General features: G+C 46.4%; 2 protein-coding genes across 7 annotated transcripts in view; both read left to right on the top strand.

Moving 5' to 3' along the window:
- The first annotated feature begins 883 nt into the window (after window positions 1-883).
- fam163ab (family with sequence similarity 163 member Ab) lies at window positions 884-10,237 on the top strand. Of its 4 annotated transcripts, none has more exons than XM_029827691.1 (5): window positions 885-1,345; window positions 7,658-7,731; window positions 7,916-7,937; window positions 8,032-8,146; window positions 8,737-10,237. In XM_029827691.1, exons 4-5 carry the CDS (start codon window positions 8,054-8,056, stop codon window positions 9,133-9,135), a joined length of 492 nt encoding a protein of 163 aa, XP_029683551.1. In that variant the 5' UTR covers window positions 885-1,345; window positions 7,658-7,731; window positions 7,916-7,937; window positions 8,032-8,053; the 3' UTR covers window positions 9,136-10,237. The 4 variants fall into 4 exon arrangements, with proteins under 4 accessions (XP_029683554.1, XP_029683551.1, XP_029683553.1 ...); XM_029827692.1 differs by lacking the exon at window positions 885-1,345 and adding an exon at window positions 1,380-2,170; XM_029827694.1 differs by having other exon boundaries at window positions 884-1,345; window positions 7,658-7,937.
- Window positions 10,238-10,481: 244 nt separating this feature from the next.
- rabgap1l (RAB GTPase activating protein 1-like) overlaps window positions 10,482-21,407 on the top strand; it is a 57,826-nt gene continuing 46,900 nt past the window's right edge. For 2 of the 3 annotated variants that reach the window (XR_003886188.1, XM_029827683.1), the window contains exons 1-11: window positions 10,482-10,882; window positions 13,081-13,248; window positions 13,388-13,538; window positions 13,908-14,106; window positions 14,422-14,596; window positions 14,894-15,051; window positions 15,365-15,475; window positions 16,297-16,363; window positions 16,520-16,622; window positions 17,077-17,243; window positions 19,547-19,676. Coding sequence is in view for 2 of the 3 variants with exons in the window: in XM_029827683.1 (XP_029683543.1) it covers window positions 13,135-13,248; window positions 13,388-13,538; window positions 13,908-14,106; window positions 14,422-14,596; window positions 14,894-15,051; window positions 15,365-15,475; window positions 16,297-16,363; window positions 16,520-16,622; window positions 17,077-17,243; window positions 19,547-19,676 (1,375 nt within the window). In the remaining variant the exon portion in view is untranslated. The remainder of the gene's footprint in view (window positions 10,883-13,080; window positions 13,249-13,387; window positions 13,539-13,907; window positions 14,107-14,421; window positions 14,597-14,893; window positions 15,052-15,364; window positions 15,476-16,296; window positions 16,364-16,519; window positions 16,623-17,076; window positions 17,244-19,546; window positions 19,677-21,407) is intronic. The other variant, XM_029827684.1, reaches the window with a different exon arrangement.

The raw sequence follows: 21,407 nt of genomic DNA, 5'->3' as shown, positions 1-21,407 counted from the left end.
CAACACTGAGGCCACCTTGTTACCCACGAAGCTTTGCTTTCTTTTTAGGTTGCAAAAATATAGCGGGAGGTAAAAAGAACCCCAAACCTTTGATCCATCCTCGCTCTGCCGATCAGAGCTGCAGCACCAAACAGAGTGGAACAGGGAACCGTGCTCGCTCCCGTTAATATTGATGCCTGTGAGTGTTTGGACAGGACAGGCAGAGGAGTTTTCTGTTGTTTTGTTTCTACTCGTGTCCTTGTTCAGGGCGGCTAAAGGCTAAAGGCTAAAGGCTAAATCCGCTGAGCCAACACTGATGCAACGTTAGTCCGCAGGGCAGAAGTGAGCCTTCTCCATCCTATTTCCGGAAATATTCTTTTTGTAGGATGGGAAGTACACACGTGCCCATTTACAGTTGAACGTAGAGCCGTGCACCGACTCCTCGCCACCGACTCCTCATCCTTTTTTGAGGGGCAGCAGACCCCTGATCAGCTCAGCCTGGCCTCCGCTCCCTCAATCTTTGCCCCGACCGGGTCGCTGCAGTAAGTCGATTAGAACAGCAGTGATTGAGGGCAAATCAATTACAGTAGCTCAGTGGTCTGGGGGGGGGGGGGGGGGGGGGGGGGGGGGCTACTGTAGCCCAACCAAGCCCCCTTAATTGGGGACATCCTGATGAAATCAGCGGTAATATTGAGACCATATTTGGACATCCTGAATTATTTTAGATGCCAAATACTGTACAGGGTTTATTTCATCTGTTCCACTCTGGTGTTATTTTTTCATGCGTCTCCAGTGAGATGGAACCTGCAGCCATTTGTCAGTGGGTCTAATTCCTCCTCCACAGCGGGGGCTTCTGCCGGGGAGGGAGCCTGACGCGGGGCGGCTCCTCTCCTCTCCTCTCCTCTCCTCTCCTCTCCTCTCCTCTCCTCTCCTCTCCTCCCTCCGCCTCCTCCCCGTCCGCCCCAGCAGCCGACTCCGCTCTCTCCCCATCATCAGGAACTTGTGGGATGTTTACGTTTGAACGTATATGCCATAGCTCGCGCGCCTCCCCTGGGTCCCCAACTTACCGCATCTGTGCGCGAACGTTGCCGTGTCTGTTCGGGTAACGCGCGCGTAAAAAAGTGCCGCCTCCTCCTCTCTACCTGTTCGGTCGTCCTCCGTTCCCCGTCTCCGCGTCGCGTCTCGGTCCTTTCACACCATTTCCCCTCCCCCGCCAGTCCGGGTTCCGTGGCGGCGTCGTGCGCTCTCCTCTCCGGCGAGTCTTTGGAGAAGTTCCCCCTCGGTCCCATCCACACGGCTCCACGGAAGGATGCACAAACTCCTGGATTACCCCGAGGGAAGCAGACGGTCCACCTAACCAGGCCAGGTATGTCGAACCAGTCTAGTCAGCACTTCTGTAGGCCTGGTCCCTGCGAGGAATAACTATATGATGTATTAGACTCGTGATTCTTGGGCTTGTTTCTGGGATCCACCTGTATTTAGAGGTGAACTGTCCCTTTAGTGCTACAGCAAACAGCGTCAGCTCGGCAGATCCTGCCTGGACACAATATTTAGGTGCGATCGATCTGTCAAAGTGTTTTATTTATGGTTACACGCACACGTGGAGTTCCTTGATGTCCGTTTCTGCAGTATTCCCCCCCCCATGAGCCTGGCATTAAGGGGTTCTGGTTCCACTTGGGTGACTTGGCTCAAAGTCATCTGTGGCACTTCCTGGATTTTGTACTTGGGAGGATGGTGCCTTAACCTCATCGGCCACAGTTCAGTTGGAAGTGCGTCACCTCTGCATTTTCCAAGCAGCTCCACGATGTGACATCATCTGGTGGGGACGCGGATCTCTGCTGTCCCTCCCCAGCACAGACGCGCACGCTTGCCGGGTTGGGGACTAAATGGCGTGTGAGGTTAAGATCCGCCACTGATTAAGGTGAACGCCGGGCCAAGCAGCAGGAAGTTGACGTGGCACCGGTCCGTCTGTCCGTCCGTCTGGCGCAGCTCCGGCTTTTGCGTCGCTGCGAATCGATTTCTCGCTCCCAGCAGCAGGTTCTGGCACTGACCCATTTCTCACAGAGGAAGCTGGGAAAGGCAGTAGACTAAATAGCTGCTGAGAACACGCACGCACGCGGGCAGACACGCACACCTCCTATGGCTGCTACAACAGGAAGAGCTTTATCCAGAGGTCCCGGAGGGGCCAGAGGTGAGAGAACCGAGCAGCTGATAAACGGCAGGAAAGGTTCGGCCCGCCAGCACTCGGGTCTAAATATTTGATTGACCTCCTTTGATACAGTTCACCCAAGATCTTTTATGGCGAAGCCCCAGAGCTGATCACAGACGATATGAAGGGAAGTTTTTCTTCTTTGTTTGATGAGTGAGAAATATTTTGGGGAGATTTGACCTCGTTTGGATCGATGAGAGCCGCTACTGAACACAGCTTAGTTCATATCGGAACCTGCTTCATTATTTCATTCTCATCTCGTGGAAGAAGACGGGGTTGGATTGATTGTTGATAGATTGATGGCTTGCAGCACTGACATTTAAATACTAAAGCTGGGTTCATGTCTGTTCAGGGCCACCATGGAAGCATTGGGCAGCCACATGGAGGGGGACCCAGCACAATATTTACATCATCTTATTCTTAACCGATTAAAACGACGATCATAGCAGTTGCTATATACTATAAAATCAATAACATGCATTAATAAACCATAACTTTGGATAATATGGTTCTAAAATGTCGCCCTAGTCTCAGCTTTGGCTGCAATGCTCGGCCCACCTTTGGTTGTAAAACTCTTGGACACGAGGCTGGATGTATTTTCTGGGACAACACGCACGGAGGAGTGTTGTGCACGGGAGTGGGAGTGGGGGCGGGGCCGCCCTGAGAAAGTGTTTCAGTGTTTCAGGAGTGCTCGGTGTGAATTATTGATCGTCCCTCCAGGCCCGTCTCAGGCTGCAGGATTGATATTTCTTGCCGTGCGCCTGCGAGCGGAGCGCAGGGCGCGCGCGTGTGTAGTCACACCTAAGAGGTGAGATGAGCTCTGTCCAAACAGCGCCGCGCCAATCAGAGCCCCGGAAACACAGGTCCCAGCTCCGTCGTGCCATCTTAGCATCCACTTGATTGTTTTTAATTGATACAGTTCACGTTGATGTTTTCTATTTATTCTACAATAATAAATCAGGACGTTCTCAGCAACTGTAGATCAGTCCGGTCGCCATCTAGCGGTCAGATCGCACATTGCAGTTTTTCTTCGTCTCGCCACGGAACCAGATGTTGTGTCATTATCCCAGTTGTTTCACCTTCAGGATGATGAAGGTCAGCAGGTTTTTTTTTCTGTTTTCAGCCATTGTGACAGTTTTGATAAAACGGTGAGAGTGAACGCAGTTTTGAGGTGCAGAAGGTCTGTTGGCAGAGCTGAAGGAATCTGGAAAAGGGAAAAGACTTAATGCTAATATGGCTGCGTTCTGTGGTGACTCATCAACACACACACACACACACACACACACTACTCACTCAAGACTGCTCAGTAAACATTAACAGTAACACCATTTCCATTTATTATGACGTGGAGCAAAATTAGAGCGCCCTTTTTGAGATAAAGGTAAATTCAAAGCAGTCTTATGATTTTCCTGGTTTCAGTTCTTGAAACCTCGGAGGTTTTTTTGCTAATCTGCCCCACTGCAGGAAGACCACAATATAATTTAATGAGGTCACACAGTCCCTACCCCCCCATAATCCAAGAACAATCCAAAAATGTATATAAAGCCTAATTATATACCTGATAAAAGGACAAACTGCTTGAGCTAGTTTTTACTAGTTACATCTGTTACACCTGATATTTTGACCACATCTGTCCGACTTTCCTTTAGATTATGAAATCATCTCACAGTACCTGCTGGATAAGCATTTGTCCTCATTCTTCAGAGGTTAGAACCAAGGTTCCACCCTCAGATATAAACTGCAGCTTTACTTCACAACAGGCTTATATTATTGTATATTACTTCCGTTATAAATGAGGCGATTAAACGCGATTCAGTTTATAGGCATCGGAAACATGGCAGCGCTCATCGTAGTAGTTTTTTTGTTGTTGTTGTGTTTGCCAGTCGTTGGCCGGCAGATTAGTGTTGTGCTTCAGCAGCCAACAGCTTGATTGATTTGAGTGTGTAGATATTCTGGGATGGCAGATGCATTTTTGAACCAGCAGCCTGTTTTTACTGCTTTGGCAGCATCGGCAGCGCCGTGTTATCGTTAAACGGTGGAATGAGGCTGAGCTGAAAGCAACTGTTGAGGACGGAAGAATCGATCGCCTGGAAGCACCATGACCCCCCCAAGCCCCCCACCCCCGCTGCAGCGGCGCCTCGCTCCCTCGCCTCACCTGTCACAGATAAAATGTGCATGTGGATGTATGCTAATGTGATCCTCGTGGCACATTACTCTCTCAAAGATAGAAGTGGGACCATTTCATTTCCTTTTACGAGGCCATTGTGCTGACTGGCAGAATGGTGCTATAGTAATTACCCCCCCGAAGGGTGCACTCACCGCTGCTGCCAGGGGACGCTAAAGCCAAGCAGCTGCAATAAAAGCTCTGCAGGCCATCCATCCATCCATCCATCATCCATCCATCATCCATCCATCCAGCCATCATCCACCCACCCATCCATCCATCCATCCATCCATCCATCCATCCATCCATCATCCATCCATCCATCCAGCCATCATCCATCCATCCACCCACCCACCCATCCATCCATCCATCCATCCATCCATCCATCCATCATCCATCCATCAATCCACCCATCATCCATCCATCCATCCATCCACCCATCATCCATCCATCCATCATCCATCCATCCATCCATCCATCCATCCATCCATCCATCCATCCATCCACCCACCCATCCATCAATTCACCCATCATCCATCCATCCATCCATCCATCATCCATCCATCCATCCATCCACCCACCCACCCATCCATCCATCCACCCACCCATCCATCAATTCACCCATCATCCATCCATCCATCCATCCATCCATCCATCCATCCATCCACCCATCCATCCATCCATCCATCCACCCATCATCCATCCATCCATCCATCCATCCATCCATCCATCCATCCATCCATCCATCCATCCCAGCAGTCACTGGGAGAGGGGCAGGAACAGCCTCCAATCAGCCCAATGTACAAATTCCTGTGGGAGGAAACAGGAGAAAAGCCACACAGGCCCTGGTGGAACATGCCGAAATCCAACCCAGAACCTTCTGGAGGCGACTGGTAGCTCATTATTAATTCAAACTCTGTGTCTCTGCGTTCATTCATCCTGCTCCCACTGTGTCTGCAGGAGCGGCGCAGCGAAGCGATTCATAATCAGCATTTAAAATCAATTTGAGGAGCTTCTGAGGGTCCGAAGTCTCAATCATGGTGTCCCTGATGATCATTGTGTTTGATTCAAAGGCAAAATCACGGCGCGTGTTTCACACTGCTCCTCTTCATTGTGTAGGAATAGTCGGCCTCATATTTGGTTTTAAAGATGACAAATCAACTGCTTCAGAGTGCAGACACGGATCAGTAAGATCATTAAAGGTCGAATGGGTCAAAGGTCATGCAGATTGGATCTTTCTAGGCATCAAAAATGATGGGATTTAGGATACATGATCTTTAGAACTTGCATCATGTTGCAGTTTCCTGTGATGCGTGACCAATGTCAGTGGTGTCATGTGACCCTCAAGTTATTTTGTATAAAAGAGGAGCTTAAAAGCGAAGCGAGGCTGAGTTTAGTGCACGTGAAACGCTGATTCAGGAGCTGGCAGGAAGCAACAGATCAGCGCCGCAGCCCAGGGAACACCAGTCATTAATCTGCCCGCAGCGTATATGAACCCAGAGCGCCGTCCGGATCCGTCAGAGAGGAAAACTCATCTGCATCGGATCCATATCGAGTAATGGAGCTAAATGAGCTAACAGCTCTGTAGCTCCTGTCAGCTGAGGAGGTCACCCAAGGTCAACGGGAATTTATCACCCAGCCAGAGCAGCAGTTTCTGTGGGCCAGTGATGTTCCCAGCAGCCTTTTCAACCAAATTCCTGCTCCTTGCTTGTTACACGTGGAGCCGAACACGTGGAAGCAGACGGGAGCAGCAGAGAGGATCTGCCTTTGGAACGGCAGATAACAGGATTTGACAAATTACATTCCAACTGTGACCAGTGATCCCGCTTGGATGTGGGGCTTGTTTGTTTGTTTGTTGTTTGTGTTTCAGCGGAAAAAATGGCAGCGCACCAAAATGAAGAATGTGCTGGAATTACAGCCCGTGCGGGAAGAGTAGCTCTGGGTGTGAGTCAAAGGACCGAAGGTGATCAGGAAGATTTTAGGACATGAGAGTGGCATGGAGAGAGATAAAGAATGTCGTACACAGAGCAGCCATCTTAAATAACAAACTCTTGGATGTGACGTCCTGTCTTGAACTTTTCATTTAAAGTTTTTCTTTGATGAAGAGAGCAACGCCGGCCGACTGCTGTTCTAAGCAGTTTAAGATCCAAGAAATCAATCTCCTAAAAGAGTGAACGTCCTTCAGACAGATGGCAGATGGCAGAGGCTCCGGCGGTGGAGGAGGTCGGAGGCGGCTGCAGGGATGGAGGCGTCGCTCCGCTTGGCCCACATCAGCACGCAGGCTTTGTTTCATCCTGCCAACAAATCAACCTGCAGGACAAAATCAAAGGAAGGAAATGACACAAAATGGGCAGAGAGGCCCACAAGATGACGCAACAGAAAGTTAAAGATGTTAAAATCCTCCTCCTTGCCTCCTTCGGGCTGCGGACGCTAACCCACAGACGCTGTTGGGAGCAGTTTTTGTTCTTTTCCCCACATTAAATCTCTGCACGAATGGTGACAATGAATCTCTAATGGATTCCTCGTCCATTTAGGATAATCAGCTAATCTTGCTTTTCAGAAGAGCCGTTCTAGCTCTAGATTCTATCCTAAAAAATATTTAATCCCAGCCATAAGCACTCCAGCAGACATCGAGATTGTTTTAAGAATGTTCAGCGGCGTATGTCAGGCAGACATTTGGTTTAATCAATGTTTATGAGTCTGTGAGAGATTCTCATCGTTGCAAGGTTGTTTATGCAGTGTGGAAGATAATCTGGGCCCAGTGGCGCCTGATCCAGCTCAGCGCCGCGTCAGCGCCTGTGTCGGTGCAGATATCTGACTGCACTCTTGTGCGACAAAAGGCCCAAACTGCTATCGATGCAGTCGACCCGCCGGACCCACGCGGACGCGAGCGGAGGAAAGCTGCATCCTGTTCCGGTTTGTCAGCAGCGTTTTGCTTCTGACTCCAGGCTGCGGGAGCAGCACGAACCCCCCGTGGAGCACGTTTGCAAAGCCTTTCTTCTTTTATTCAGCCTCTTGAGTTTTCTGCCGCAATTAGTCGAGTTCATCCTCGTTTCACAGAACGGGGGTGTGTGAGGAAGGAGCTTCACAACAGGAAATTAAAGCCCTTTTATATTAAAGGTGAACACGTGTTTGTGTTAACTGTGACATGTGAGGGGGAGCTGAACTTCACCAAAGAAAATTGAATAAATTGAAAATGTGTCCTCCTCTTTGGTGCCACCTAGTGGCTGAGTTGCTCATACGCTCCCCAAACCCCAGTAAGGTATGTCATCTGATTTTCTTTCTCTCCTTTTTTCTCTTTGCAGATGTCTGAAGGTGACTCTTCACCTGTAATCTGATCTCAAATTTCTATATTTGAACTTTGAAACACGTTTCTAATGTAAGTCTGCCTTCCTACCAACACACCAACATACCCTCAAATCTCCCTTTTCGACCGAAATAAACACTGAACAGTTTACCGTCACCTGGAAACCACCGCAGCAGCTAAAAGGACTAAAGAGTTTTGCATGTTTCTGGTTATCGCTCATATCCAGGTTTCATGTGTCCTTTTCTTTCTCTTTCAGGTGTTAAGCAGCTTTGCTGAACGTAAGAGGCAAAACCAGCTCACCATGTTGAAACACAATCCTGCATAATTCAGTGCTGCTGTGGTGAAATTTAATGTCGGGTTTGTGTTCGTCAGAGTTTGATGGAGAGCTGGTCGAATGACAGCTGGAACTGTTGTCATAACTGGGGGAATACTGGCCACGGTGATACTCCTGTGTATCATAGCTGTGCTCTGTTACTGTAGACTCCAGGTAGGTCTCGTGGGTGGGTGGGTGTGTGTGTGTGGGTGGGTGTGTGTGTGTGAGTGTGAGTGTGTGGGTGTGGGTGTGAGTGGGTGTGTGGGTGTGTGTGGGTGTAGGTGTGTGGGTGGGTAGGTGTGTGTGTGTGTGTGTGGGTGGGTAGGTGTGTTTGGGTGTAGGTGTGTGGGTGGGTAGGTGTGTGTGTGTGTGTGTGTGTGTGTGTCCTCTGCTTTTGTATTACTGCATCATAGATTTGATCATTATTTATCCTGCTATCTCTTTGATTTTATGGGCTTTTTCTTTGAACTAATGGCGCCGATCCTTCACTGTCAGGGTTCCTCATAAATCTCCGTGAGGCTGTGTTGGTAGCAGAAACGACCCTCTTGTGATTGATTTAGAATCTTTAAACTGGCATTTTGAATCATGCAATTTAATTGGTCTCATTTAACTTCAGTCCAGATTTAGTCTGTTTTAGTTTAACTGGTTCGTATTGTTGAATCTTTATTTTAAGCTGTTGCCTGACGAATGTCTCTCAATGGTTTACGGGAGGTTATTTGAGCAGACGTGGAGGTTTTGAACCAGCAGCTTCTGTCCTTTTGCAGTATTACTGCTGTAAGAAGAATGGGTCTGACAGCGCCTCCATCTCTCAGCAACACTTCGCCTGCAACGCCTGCAGCGTCTCGGGCCTGGATGGGTCCATCATCGCCCCGCTGTCCTTGTCTTCGCCGGAACCGCCTCGATCCTCTGAGCGCTCCAAGCACGCAGGGGAGCAGCGAGGCTACTGCCCCACCTGCTCCCCCCACGAGTCGCCCTTCTACATCCGCGCCGCCGAAGAGATGCACAACGGCGGCGAGCGCGTCACCTACATGCCCACGCACTACGAGAACCAGGCACTGGCCATGCCGCTGCCCGCCGTGCACGGCACCCTGCTGAGGGACGCCAAGCGAGGACGACCTTCGGATTTCTACACCAACACCCGAGCCATCAGCACTGAGGTGTGACCTCGCCGACAGCGTGCTCGCTGACCTGCCGGCCCTGAGACGTAATCAGCGATCTGATGGCGCCGTGGCGGCTCAGCTTATGGAATCACAGTCACGTTTACTCCGCCGAGGGTTTAAATGAGGCTTAAAGACTGTGATTGGACATATTTCTGTCTACTCCATGTTGACTGAGGTCACTTCCACAGTAGATTGACGTGCAGCTGTAAAGTTTTGGCCTCTTCATGCTCCAGTAAAAACTGTAAATTTTGACTGTTATGTGTCTTTATTCAATGAGGGTTGTCGTTTTTGCGATTTTCCTGTCAAAGCATCCGGAGAGAAAAGGGAATTTTTTCTCAAATCCCGCAGCTATGGAGGCGTAGCTGTGCAGATGCTCTTTATCTCTCCTTATCTTCGGTTGTCGCCCCCTCAACAGCTCAAGAACATTTGAGACGGTCGGGAGCTGTGACCCTTCACCTTTTCCTGCTGATGTGCAAACGAAGGCAGCGACGCGAGAGACTTTTGTTTCTGGACATTGATGCAAAAAAAAGATAAATAATGTAAATACAATCACAAATCCACTGTGTTAGTGATGTAGAGAGGTGCACCTCTGACCCCACCAGTGTGATTTAGTAGTCTGTGCCATTTTACCTCTATATCTTGATCCACACTGAATTGTTATTTGAAAAATGAAAACTGTTATTTATTTTTGAGTTTTTAATATTTCAATCTGAGTGAAATGTGCTTCTGGCACATATCCAGCACTGCTTGGTGTGTACAAATCAAATCATCATCTTCATGCTTGTGTACAGTGAAGGATTCACCGAGCCAAATGAGTTGCATGATGTGATAATTTTAGATTTTTTCCCCTTCATTGTATTTCTTTTTAGTGCTGCTTCAGTCATTTTCTTAAGTTCTAAGTTTTTCATTTTATTATTAGTATATTTTATCCAGTGACTTTAAAGTGGGCTTAGATAGTAACTAGTAACCAATATTGTATTAACTATACAGTATTTATACAGACTTATCTTTCCAAACAGAAATAAATCACACCAGAGAAAATGGAAACAGTAATATTTCACAGTGTTGAATTTTGAAATTAAAGATTTAAACAGCTTGAATATTTTTTGTGTGATGACTGGAGATTATTGTTCAAACTTGTGCTTCTGATTTGTTTGTATATAGTCAAGCGTCACTTCATCTTACTTTTTTAAAGAATATTTTACGTTGCACTTAATTGTAATGTACCGACCGCAGTGCAATATTAATAACTGACATAAATACATACCCCCAAGTAAATACTGAGAATTCGTAGATGTCTGCGCATGCGCATTCAAACCGGAAGATTATGCCCGAAATTCCGAGTGAGCCATCTTTATCATATCAAACGATCTTTGGCGCAACTCTTTGACAGCCAGCAAGCAACAAAACGAAGCAGCGCAATAAGATGTCCAGAGCTTTTGCCAACGATTGCGTTGCATGTCAGTGAGGGGGGAAACGTTCAGTATTTCCCTCCACATTTTCCTCTGGAGCCGGGCGGGGTGTCGGAGACTGTGGTCGCCGTTTCAAATTGTGCCCCAACTGTTTTGGACTTCGAGCTGGTTAGCGTTAGCCAAAGTTAGCTTCAATGGTTTCCTGGCTGGCATCGGCACTTCCTGTTTAGCCAGCGTTCATCCGATGTGACAGCTTGCTCTTTACCGAGAGATCTATCTATGAGGAACCCATGACATTCCTGCAGCGGTGAAGGAAAAACACCGTGGTGGCTGTAGGGGTAAGTTGGTGTGTCACTGGCTAATGTATCGAGCCTGTCTTCCTGTTTGCTTTAGCTGCCCTAGCTGGTGGAGATGAGTCTGGCCGCCTTACAGGGCTGCTGTCTCAGTCTTTTATTATAGTTTACATATTGGGTCATTGATGCAAAACTGCTGCTAACTAGAGACTCTGCCATTATAAGCAAGTCCCGACTGATGCAGTGGGAATGTGACATCCTTCAGTCAGGCCTGCAGTTCACTGCAGCAAATGATGTGAAAATCCTGCACAGACACAGTGAGAAGAGACAATTATCTTGTCCCACAGCCTACATTTTGGTAAATCTATAAGGGATAAAATCGGGCCACTTGTGGGAGAATATGGTGAATTGTGCCTCTGATGTCACAAATGTTTTTTTTAAGACTCTTGAAGAACGTTGTTGTCTTGAGCCTCTCCAGAATGATATAGACCAGATATCACAAGTTTGAGGCCCAGTCTGGTTATCTAACATTTGTCCTCATTGGGAGGACAGATCCACGCATCATTGGCCCCTCAACAGTCTTTGATTTACAAAAATAAATCAAGCACGACTTCCAAAATGACTCGTCCCTTAACTTTGACTGTAATTGTAACATTTTCACCTATATAAAAACAGGCTATATTTCAGAATTCCTGAAATTTTGCTTGTTTTAATTTACACACTGATTTCAACAGGAATTGAGCTCCTTAAGCTGTGTCCTCACATGTTTTCAGTGTCTCTGGAGCTACTGTCATGTGTTCTGCTGTGGACTTTGTTTCCATTTGAGTGGCTTTTCTGGAGGAAATTGACATAGCAGAGAATAATAAACAGCCCTTAACATGTTTTCTTTGCCAGCATACAGCAAGAAAATGTTGTTTATCTTATCCACAAAGGATCAGCAGTACTGAGATGTGTGGAAGGCTGGCTCACTGGGAGCCTTCAGATATTCAAGCAGGTTGAACTGGTGCAGAATCACATGAAGAGTCTCCGGTTTAATCTTAATCATCTGTTTGAACTTGTTGATCCTTTAGCACTGAAAGATGTCCCAACCTTACCCCAGCTGGTGTATTTACCCATTCAGACACGGTTGTGACACAGCTGGTGAATAATTAGTGTGTTGTGTAATTGGTCTCCACATGAATAAATTCACACCCATTCGGCTGATCCACTCAAACTGAGCTAAGATATTTTTCTTCGGTAAATGCGGCGTAATAAAATGCTGAGAAATTGTAATTCAGTTCATTCAGGCCGCTCTGGACCGCGGTCACAGTCCAGGGCTGCTTTTTTGTTCCTTCAGTTGGAGCCAGAGAGAGAATTTTATTGGTCCAGCCACATAAAGGAAGTCAGAAAGGGAGAACTGGAATCTGTAATCTGCCTAAACACTGTTGTTTGTATAATGATCAGGTTTGAAATGATCTGGTTGGTCGTCACTCACACCACTTTTATATTTAGACAAGAAATTGTACTCAAATAAAAACTCCCAGAATTTATTTTCTTCACTGCTGTTTTTTTTGGGGGGGGTTTGCAGCTGGTTTAATTGAATAAGCATAATTGGTGCACATGACTCTGCTCTCCTGCTTCATGTGTGCATCTGTGGAAGGATGTGAGTATGAATGCCTACATTGTGTGCGAGTGTGCGTTTCCCTGTGTGTGTTTTTGCACTTCTGCAGCGACGAGTTAAACCGAAACAGATTCAGACTCATTTCATGTTGACTAAAAGGGTACAAACTCACATCGCTGCAGTCCAGTTCAAACGAAAGCATGTGTGTAATGTCGTCCGGCTCACCCTCACGCACGTCAGTAGCCAACATATAGATGCTAATCTGCCCTGAGGGCCCTGAGGGCGGACTGTACCTGTGCTTGTGACAGTAAACTTGGGGTTAGAGTCCACCAAAGTTAACATTTAAAAGCCAAAGAATCTGCATAATACATCCTCTTCTTCCCAGAACTGACATGTGAAGCATGAATGTATGTTAATCCCTGCAGCCGTGTGGAAGGTCAGTAGATTGGCGTCGGCCTCCAGTCGGCTGTTTTCCATTCATTGCCGGTCTAGTGGCGGAGATGGGGCAGCGTGGCGAAGCAGGGGGAAGCACACTTTGATTCTTTCTGCGCGTGGGTTTTCTCACGATACTCTAATTTCCTCCCACAGATCAGAAACTGACTCGATTCTTTTCAAATGGAACTTCCACTTTTGTTTCTGACAGGCTTCCCTGACCAGAGAAGAAGAAAGCGTGAGCGTTAACGCCCGGGTCTGAGCGATGGAACTCGGAAAAGTGGGCAGCTCGACTGAGTCCGTGGCCACCGTCACTAGCGAGGAGTTTGAGCTGGTTCAGGGTTCACCACAAGGCTCCGGAGGCAAACCCAGGCTGAAGGTGAGACCACGCTGTGTTGGTACTAGTTAAACATCTCGAAGAGTCAAATAAGGGTTCATCAATGTTGGAAAAGGAGCAGCTGACTAAGTCTTTGTTTTCGTCTGGCCTTGTTCACAGTTTTGATCTTTATCTATCGCAGATGTCCTGGAATGGAAGCGAGCAGCTGGAAAAAGCCATGGAGGAAGTGTTGGATGATGATGACGATGAGATGAAGGTGGAGAAGAGCAACGTGGAAAAGATGGAGAAGCACAGCACCCCAGAGACGTCCGTGTCTGAGCCTCCAGCTGCAGGTTAATGCACCTGTCATGTTAAAACTAGACCATAGCCTTAAACTTTCCTTTATTTTAAGTGAAAGTTTGGCTGAGCCCTGAGTACTTATGCTTATATATCCAGCGTTGCAGAATGGACTCAGAGGAAATGTTGCTATAAATTAAGAAGCAGTCAGCAGTATTTCAACTCTTACTTCTATTGTTCAACTTCCTGTTTGTGTGGTTTGAACTTGCGAGCTGAAAGATAACCCTCCCCTCCCTACATCCTCTGTGGTTCTTTCACCTTCGCTTATCATTGTGCACCCACAATGTGTTTTTGAGGGTCTTTGAGATGGTTTTCTTTTAAAATCTCTATCATATATTTAATCAATCTGTGTTCACTTAAAATAGGTCCAGCGCCAGTCAGCCCCACGGTGCTGGAGGAGGACAGTGTCCAGTTTAACAAGTTGTCCTATCTGGGCTGCACATGGGTGAAAGCCCCCCGGAACGAGAGCGAGGCACAGAGGGCCATGGCCACCCTGCGTGCTGAGAGTGCCATCCCCATCCCAGTCACCATGCACGTCCCCTGCGGGCCGGATGGCTCCGTCAGGTCAGGAACACGTGGGGGGGTTAAACGAGACGTGTAGAGCAGTGACATGTCCCATGATGGAGCCTCGCGTGTCGTCACCTTTGATGGCTGTTGGCAGGAAGTGAATTTGCTGATGAAATACAAATAACAAGTCTGAAAAACGTTCAACCGCCACCAGTCGTGAGAATAATGAAAGAGGAAATTCCTTTTTTTTTAAACCATGATGTGTGTTATATATTATAAATGTGTCCACCTTTAACTCTACCGAAAGGATACGTTTGTCTCATTGAATGAGGATATTACAGAACTTTTTAGGTGTGTCTATCTTCTCTCCAGGATTGTGGATCAGGCCTCAGGTACAGAGATCGCCTCTTTCCCCATCTACAAGGTTTTGTTCTGTGCCCGCGGCCAGGAGGGCTCAGTGGAGAGTGACTGCTTCTCCTTCACGGAGAGTTACCGGAGCTCTGAGGAATTCCAGATCCACGTCTTCTCCTGCCACATCAAGGAAGCTGTGAGGAAAGCATGTGGATTAAATGTTTCAGACTACAGGTTTAGAGAATACACATGTGATTCAGACAGTGTGGAGGTGAATTATCACAATAGTTAAATTATACAAGAAAATAATGGTGGATTCCCACTGTTGTAAATACAGATTACCAGGTGAGGGCGCTATTGTCATATTTTGTGTTTTCCAGTAACGTGTTAATTTTAGACTTTTTTTTTTGCTTTCAGACATAAAATAGTTTGTATTTTTTCCCCACATGAAGACGTGTTTGGACCTTTTCTATCTGTGTATATGTTCCCTCAGGTCAGCCGCATCTTGTACAGCTTTTCCACAGCTTTTCGCCGTTCATCCCGGCTGGCGGACATCAGGGACACGGCCCTTTCTACTCCACCTGACAGCGACCTCTATACCTTCACTGTCACGCTCGATATCAAAGAGGACGATGGCAAGGGCAACTACAGGTACTTGAAACACACAGAAGTCTCATGGAAACGAGTCTCATCAAAAGACTCGGTGTGTTGCACTGTTTATTCATATGTAAGACAAAATAGCTTAACAGCTGTAATATAACAATTAGTAAAGAGACCAGCCTTATTTAGGTTTTGTACAGGAGTAAACCTATGGGATGTATTTTTTCCTCCCAGTAACCTAACAGAAATCCGCAGTACTCGGAACACTTTAGCATTAATTAAAACAAGTCATGTAATCATCATCAAGTCCTGGACATTAAGGTGAGAATATGTGTAACAACACTCGTCCATTTCCTCTGCACAGTTCGGTGCCTAAAGACAGAGACAAATTCTACTTCAAACTGCGACAGGGCGTGCAGAAGAAGGTCGTGCTCTCGGTGCAACAAATGTGCAACAAGGAGCTGGGAATCGAGAGGTGAGCTTAAACCTGCACTCACTCTCTTTTTAGGATGGATGCCCTGTTATTTGTCTCTGCTGTTGGTGTCACAGTGGCTGACAGGATGTCTAATTGAATCATCGTAGGCCACACTGAGACTGCGAGTGTACTATCGTTAACTTTCAGCATTGAATGTGTGTTCATGCTCCATTAATCTCCTGCTCCTACCACAGTGTGGGACAGGGACACCTGTCTGCTTTTGAGACTGTCAGATCCTTATCGCTGATGTGTGACATGCAGTATTTGATATTACATTTATCCCCAAGGGTCAGTTGCTTCTGCCACTGAAGCAACGCCACCAATCATCTTGTCTAGGCTGTAGGTTTGTTCATATCAGAGATACTAATGCAGTCAAGGCTGGAAGTTAGCCACACACCCTGGTGCAAGGGATTTTTATGTAATGTTCTTTACAAGATACTCCCACAGCTAACACTTGGTGGCGCCTGCAGCCTGAAACTAAATGAGCTGCTGGGATGAGGGATTCTGCTGGTTTATTGGAAAGTGGAAAGGTGAATCACAAGGCCTGTATATGGTTTCAGTGAAGGAGCCTTCTCCTCCACTTTAATTGGTGGAACAAACGGCTGAGGCGTTCTGTGTGATGAGCATCCTTGAAGGGTCAGAGAAGAGTCATTAAACTCTGTTTGTGATGCAACTCTTTAGATACAGTTAGTGGCTTCTTTATTACACCGAGGGGACATAATCTACATGATGCAACACGCTTGGACCAAAACAGAGTTTGCTGCTATTTTTAAACAGAATAGCATCGAATCATCATTTATTTTTGCTTTGTCTCCTTCTAGGTGTTTCGGAATGCTGCTGAGCCCTGGGCAGAAGGTCTCCAACAGCGACATGCATCTGCTCGACATGGTAAGCTCAGAGCAAATGATCAAATATAATTCGTGAGAATCATATTCATGATTTGCGAGACTGCTCTGGTGCTATTTTCAGATGTACGCAGTGGTTTGATAAGATTAGATAATGAGGATTTCACACACGCGGAACCATGCGTTGATGTCTCCTCAGGAGTCGATGGGGAAGAGCTCTGACAGGAAGGCCTACGTGATCACAGGAACATGGAACCCTAACCTGGCAGCCTTCCAGGCGCTGAATGAAGACACCCCTAAAGGTGAGCAGGATAATCCCTCCGTAAAGACTCAACCACACACTGAGCTTTTTTTTTCTCTAAAAAGCTTTGAACTGTTCAGAAAGAGTTGAACAAGTAAAACCCAAAAAAGTAGCCTTGAACGATTTATTAAATCTGTGAAAGGAAGTTTATGGAAGGAACCTGCCTTCTGCTAAATCCCAGGGTGTTTCCGAGCTGAAAGATGCTGGCCACACTAAATCTATCACAGCTAACAAATTGGACTTCGTGGCAACGTGCTGACCAAGAGATTCTGAGAATTTTATTGTAGGTGTTTGGCAGATCTGTCAAGCCATTATAATTCACAGGAGTCAGGCACTGCAGGACGGCCCCAACATGCTAAAAATACAGGATTACCTACAGAGTGCGTATTTCTAAAGGTTTTGCAGGCTACAAACCACTCTTGTTCCTTGTTTCCTCCCTATTCCCTCTGCTTTAGATAAGCAGGTCTATGTGACGGTGGCGGCAGACCTGGTCGTCACCGAGGTCGTGGAGCCGGTTCGCTTCCTGCTGGAAACACTGGTCCGGGTGTATCCGTCCAACGAACGCTTCTGGTATTTTAGCCGCAAGATCTTCAGTGAGACCTTCTACCTCAGACTCAGACAGGTAGATTATACTGAAGTGCTGGCCTGAAATACAGAAGACACCTTAAATAACACAAGGGTCCCCTGTGTTGTCAGCTATATCACCACCACAGTCACTTATCCTCTGTGTTTCTGAGGCAAAAGTCCAGGCTGTCCCCAAAGAAGGGGGGCGGGGGGGGGTTGAACAGATGGGTGAGAGAATGGATGTGGAGTGGAGCAGGCGGTCAGAGCAGCCCATGTTTCACTGACCAGTCAAATGTTGTCCCCCTGACAGCTGAAACATGGCTATTGTCTCATCGGCTCATTCTTCTTTCCCTTCTGTCCCTCGCTGCGTTGTTCATCACATTATGTTCCCTTTCTGTCCTTTTTAAAGGAAACATTTTCCTTCACGTACTTCAGCTTTTCTCCATGTGAAAACCTTAAAAATAAAACATCTCCTCCTGAATCCATTTTCGGCATGAAGAAAGCGCAGAGAGAGAGCGGCACAAGGACAGCCTGCATGAATAGCCGTGGCAGGTGCTGAAAAAACAAAACAGTTAAGCTGTAAGCTTCCCTGTTAAAAAGTAGATCTCCTTCAGAAGGCCATGGGGAGCTGGCAGAGCAGTGGAGTGTGGGGAAGCTTTGGATTGTGTGGAGCTAATAAGAGGCTCTGTCTCATTATTGGCATGCGGATAATTAACAGTGGTGGTCTGACTTGTACGCCTGATTGCCTCTCTAGTTATCTTTTCAGTAAATGGAAGCACGTTGGACTGGTGCTGTGGTTAAGAGCTAATTAACAAATAATGTGGCTTGGGGAGAGGTTTTTGGGGAAATACTGATGTGCTATTGTTTATTTTACCAAAGATTGTTATTTTCAGGATGTGGTGTTGGTGGATAATTGTGTGTTGTACCTTCTGAGTCGTGTTTTCTGTCTGGGTTAGTGGAAGCCTGGTTGGCGACTGCCTTTTTCTGGGTATAATCAAACCTGCCAAGATTGTTAACCATATAATTTGTGCCAAGTCTGAGTTGAGGACACAGAGTTCTTGTCAACAGTTCAACATTAGTTAGTAAGAGAAAAACACACAAACTGTAACTTCTTTGGTGTTTAAAAAGTTAATCATCTTTTACCCGCCTTTCTTTCTCAGGTTTTCAGTGGTCATTATAACCTTCTTCCAAGGCTTCTAAGATTTTTCTAGAGAAAGGCCGGTGACATAGTCTCTCTCAATCTGTGCTCTCATCACTGACCTGAGCTAGTCATTAGACGCCTTACAAGTAGGTGGATCAATGCAGCCCATTGATCCATTCTGCCAGGTGGAGGAGAGAGGCAACAGCATTACAGTAATTGAATTGACCAGAAATTGACATCGGCAGCATGTGAGACTCAAGGTCAAGTCTCCAAGAGTCCCTTGTGCGCTCTGTTGTGCATATCATTCATTTATAATTTTCCAAGGGTGAGCAAAGTCTTTACTTCTCACTTTTTGTCTTGACACCTTTAAACAACCCACAGACTCTGAGCGTGTGTTAGCCCCTGGCCGTGTCTTGTTTGCCTTCTTCTGGGAGGTCCACTGTTCCATTGTGGGCTGATCTCAGTTGTGTTGCAGTGGGATCATGAAAACGTTCTTGGCCTGCATCCTTATTGGCCACCTGCCCGTCACTGGTGTCATCTGATGGTACTGTCAGATTAATGTAGCAGTTGGTCGATATCAGGTCAGGGTAGTCGCGCTGATTTACTCGTGCACATTGACCCTCACAGAAGACGGAGACTTCGTCCATGTTGTCACTGGTGGTGGTTAGACCGCTGCAGAGAAGTGGCTGCTCTTAATGAAGTTCAACCCCGAATGGTGCTGCTCCTCCTTGATGTCTTCTGATTAAAGCCTTCAGTGATGACTGCATTATACATCAAAAGTTTAGGTTGATCTTTACGCATCAAATAAGCCTCTCCTGTCGCTGCAGTGTCTTATATACCATAGTTATTAAAGTTTGTTTAATACAGGATTTATGGGTCAGTTTAACAGCTTGGATACATATTTTCCTATGCTTTGATTACACTATTTTACAGTAAAAATGGAAAAAAATAAGTTTTCTACAATGAAAAAGACATTTTTATGATTTAGATAGAATGTAGTCACATTTAGCGAGGCATAGGTTTTTACTTTAGACTATTTTCAAGAGAACAATCACTCTTAATTTCCAGAGATTGTAAGTTAATAAAAACAAATTAACCATTTTGAGTTTATACAGCCTCTAAAATCAAATGCATGCGATTTAAATCTGGACCAAAGGTTGTTTCTCTTCTCTTCGTGATCCCTGCCTCTTTTAATCATTTGTCTGTGTGTTTGCATACAGCAGACGCCAGAACGAACCGGTCAAAGCGATGCTGTCTACGAGGTGGTCAGTCTTCAAAGGGAAGCGGAGAGATGCAAGGAAGAAAAAGGACATCTGACCTTACCCACTGAGGAAGAGGAGGCGGAAGAAGGTTCGCCTTAGCATTGCCTCTTTATTCCTGCCTCATTTTCGGACTTTTGTTTTTCTTTCTGCAAGTCCAACAAACAGCAACTGTTTTCCGCTCTCTGCTGTCAGCTGTGCTGCAGGGATGCAGGCATCGCAAGCAACAATATTGGCTGTTAGACTTCAGCCGTTCGTACACATGACCCAGTTTCGGCACACGAATATAAACAGGGCTGGCATTTTCCATCAGACCGCCGGCTCTCCCGTTCAGGTGTTGCACTTTAGACCTGCTTATATCTGCAGACAAGAGAGCGTCTCACACTTCTCTTTTCATTCTGTTGCTTCTTTCTTCTCCGCCAGTGAGGATGGTCTCACATTCTCCCTTATCTGAGAGTGAAGCTCCGACAGGCGTTATCAGAGTGGGAGGCCGAAAAAGGCCCCTCTTTAACACTACATACATACGAGTCCAAGTCGGCTGCCAAGACCAGCATTCAACAGATATTGATGGTGCAAAAGAATATTTCTTGAAGTCTCCTCATCTATCCCAGAGCTGAAAATTGAAGGCAATCAGGGAGCAAAGCCTCATTGTGTACTGAATTGAATGCACCTCAGTGCAGATGGCTTCGCTGCAAGCACGCACATTTAATGCTTGTGAATGATTTTTTTCCCCCTTGGAGCTCTAATATGAAAAGAGGCTTGAAGCTGTCAATCTTTCCTGTCCCCCCCTTTCTTTTATTTATCCACCTGTGCACTTTTTCTCTGATCATGCATCTTTGTACAGTCCACCTGTTAGTTGTTATAACACAGCCGTCAGGTTACTGCAGGAAATAAACCAGAGATGAGCAAAATTCTGCATCTCACACACACACACACGCACACGCACACACACACACACGCACACACACACACACACACACACGCAACTCACCTCCTATGTTCACCATGGCATTAGACCCGTGCTTTCTCTCCACTTGGCCTGTGAGAGGACAGCTTTGTGCTGCCTCTGAACCTTTTGAGAAGGCTCATCAAGCATTTATAAAGTCCTGAAAATCCCCCGCTGGGGCTGTAAAGATGTGTAAGGACAGCAGTGCACTGAGGATAAAGGATTCCTTTTTTCTGAAGAAGACTGTCGTGCAGTTCATTATTTTTCTAATGTATGGACCTCAGCAGGAGGAAATGGGCAAAACCTGGAGTGGGAACCTGTTTCAGTTCTTCAAAAGATTTTTGTGCTTTTCACATAAATTCAAAGTGATAAAAATATAAAACCGATTCACGCACAGATTCAGACATCGATGGCTACATCTCCTCAGATCTTTACAGGCAGACTGTCTGCACTATTAATTGCCAGTGATCAAATCAGATTTGTGTGTCCAGACCAGAACAACTCATCTGCAAGGTTGCCTTGGTAACAGTGTAGACACACCAGCATATGTCAAGTAGCTGCTGAAAAATTTAAGTCCATGTCTACATTTAAAGACGTGCTCAAGGTGCTGATGTAGGAGAATTGGAGATCAGGAAATCTGTGCCTAACCTAAGGAACCATTGTTTTCAACATATAAATAGTATACTGTATACACACTCTTAGGTCTTGTAAACCTATTTGTGTGCTCGTGCTCTGTGTGGACCGCTCATTCGCGGACCGCTGTGCGTGGGGATCAGTTCATCTCCACCAGTAGAGCAGCCTAGACGGTCAATTAGTGTTGCTCCTTCTAAACACAAGTGGTCCGGTGTGCTTATTGCCTCTCGTCTGGCTCTCGAA

Source organism: Takifugu rubripes, chromosome 20 (genome assembly GCF_901000725.2).
Source record: "Takifugu rubripes chromosome 20, fTakRub1.2, whole genome shotgun sequence".
Classification (NCBI taxonomy): Eukaryota; Metazoa; Chordata; class Actinopteri; order Tetraodontiformes; family Tetraodontidae; genus Takifugu; species Takifugu rubripes.
This window is presented reverse-complemented; position numbering and strand designations above follow the sequence as displayed.

Bases quoted from the DNA above. Each gene is read 5' to 3' on its own strand.
- fam163ab (XM_029827694.1), top strand. From the start codon at position 8,054: ATGACAGCTGGAACTGTTGTCATAACTGGGGGAATACTGGCCACGGTG. The intron at 8,147-8,736 runs GTAGGTCTCGTG...GTCCTTTTGCAG, and splicing joins TCTGTTACTGTAGACTCCAG to TATTACTGCTGTAAGAAGAA.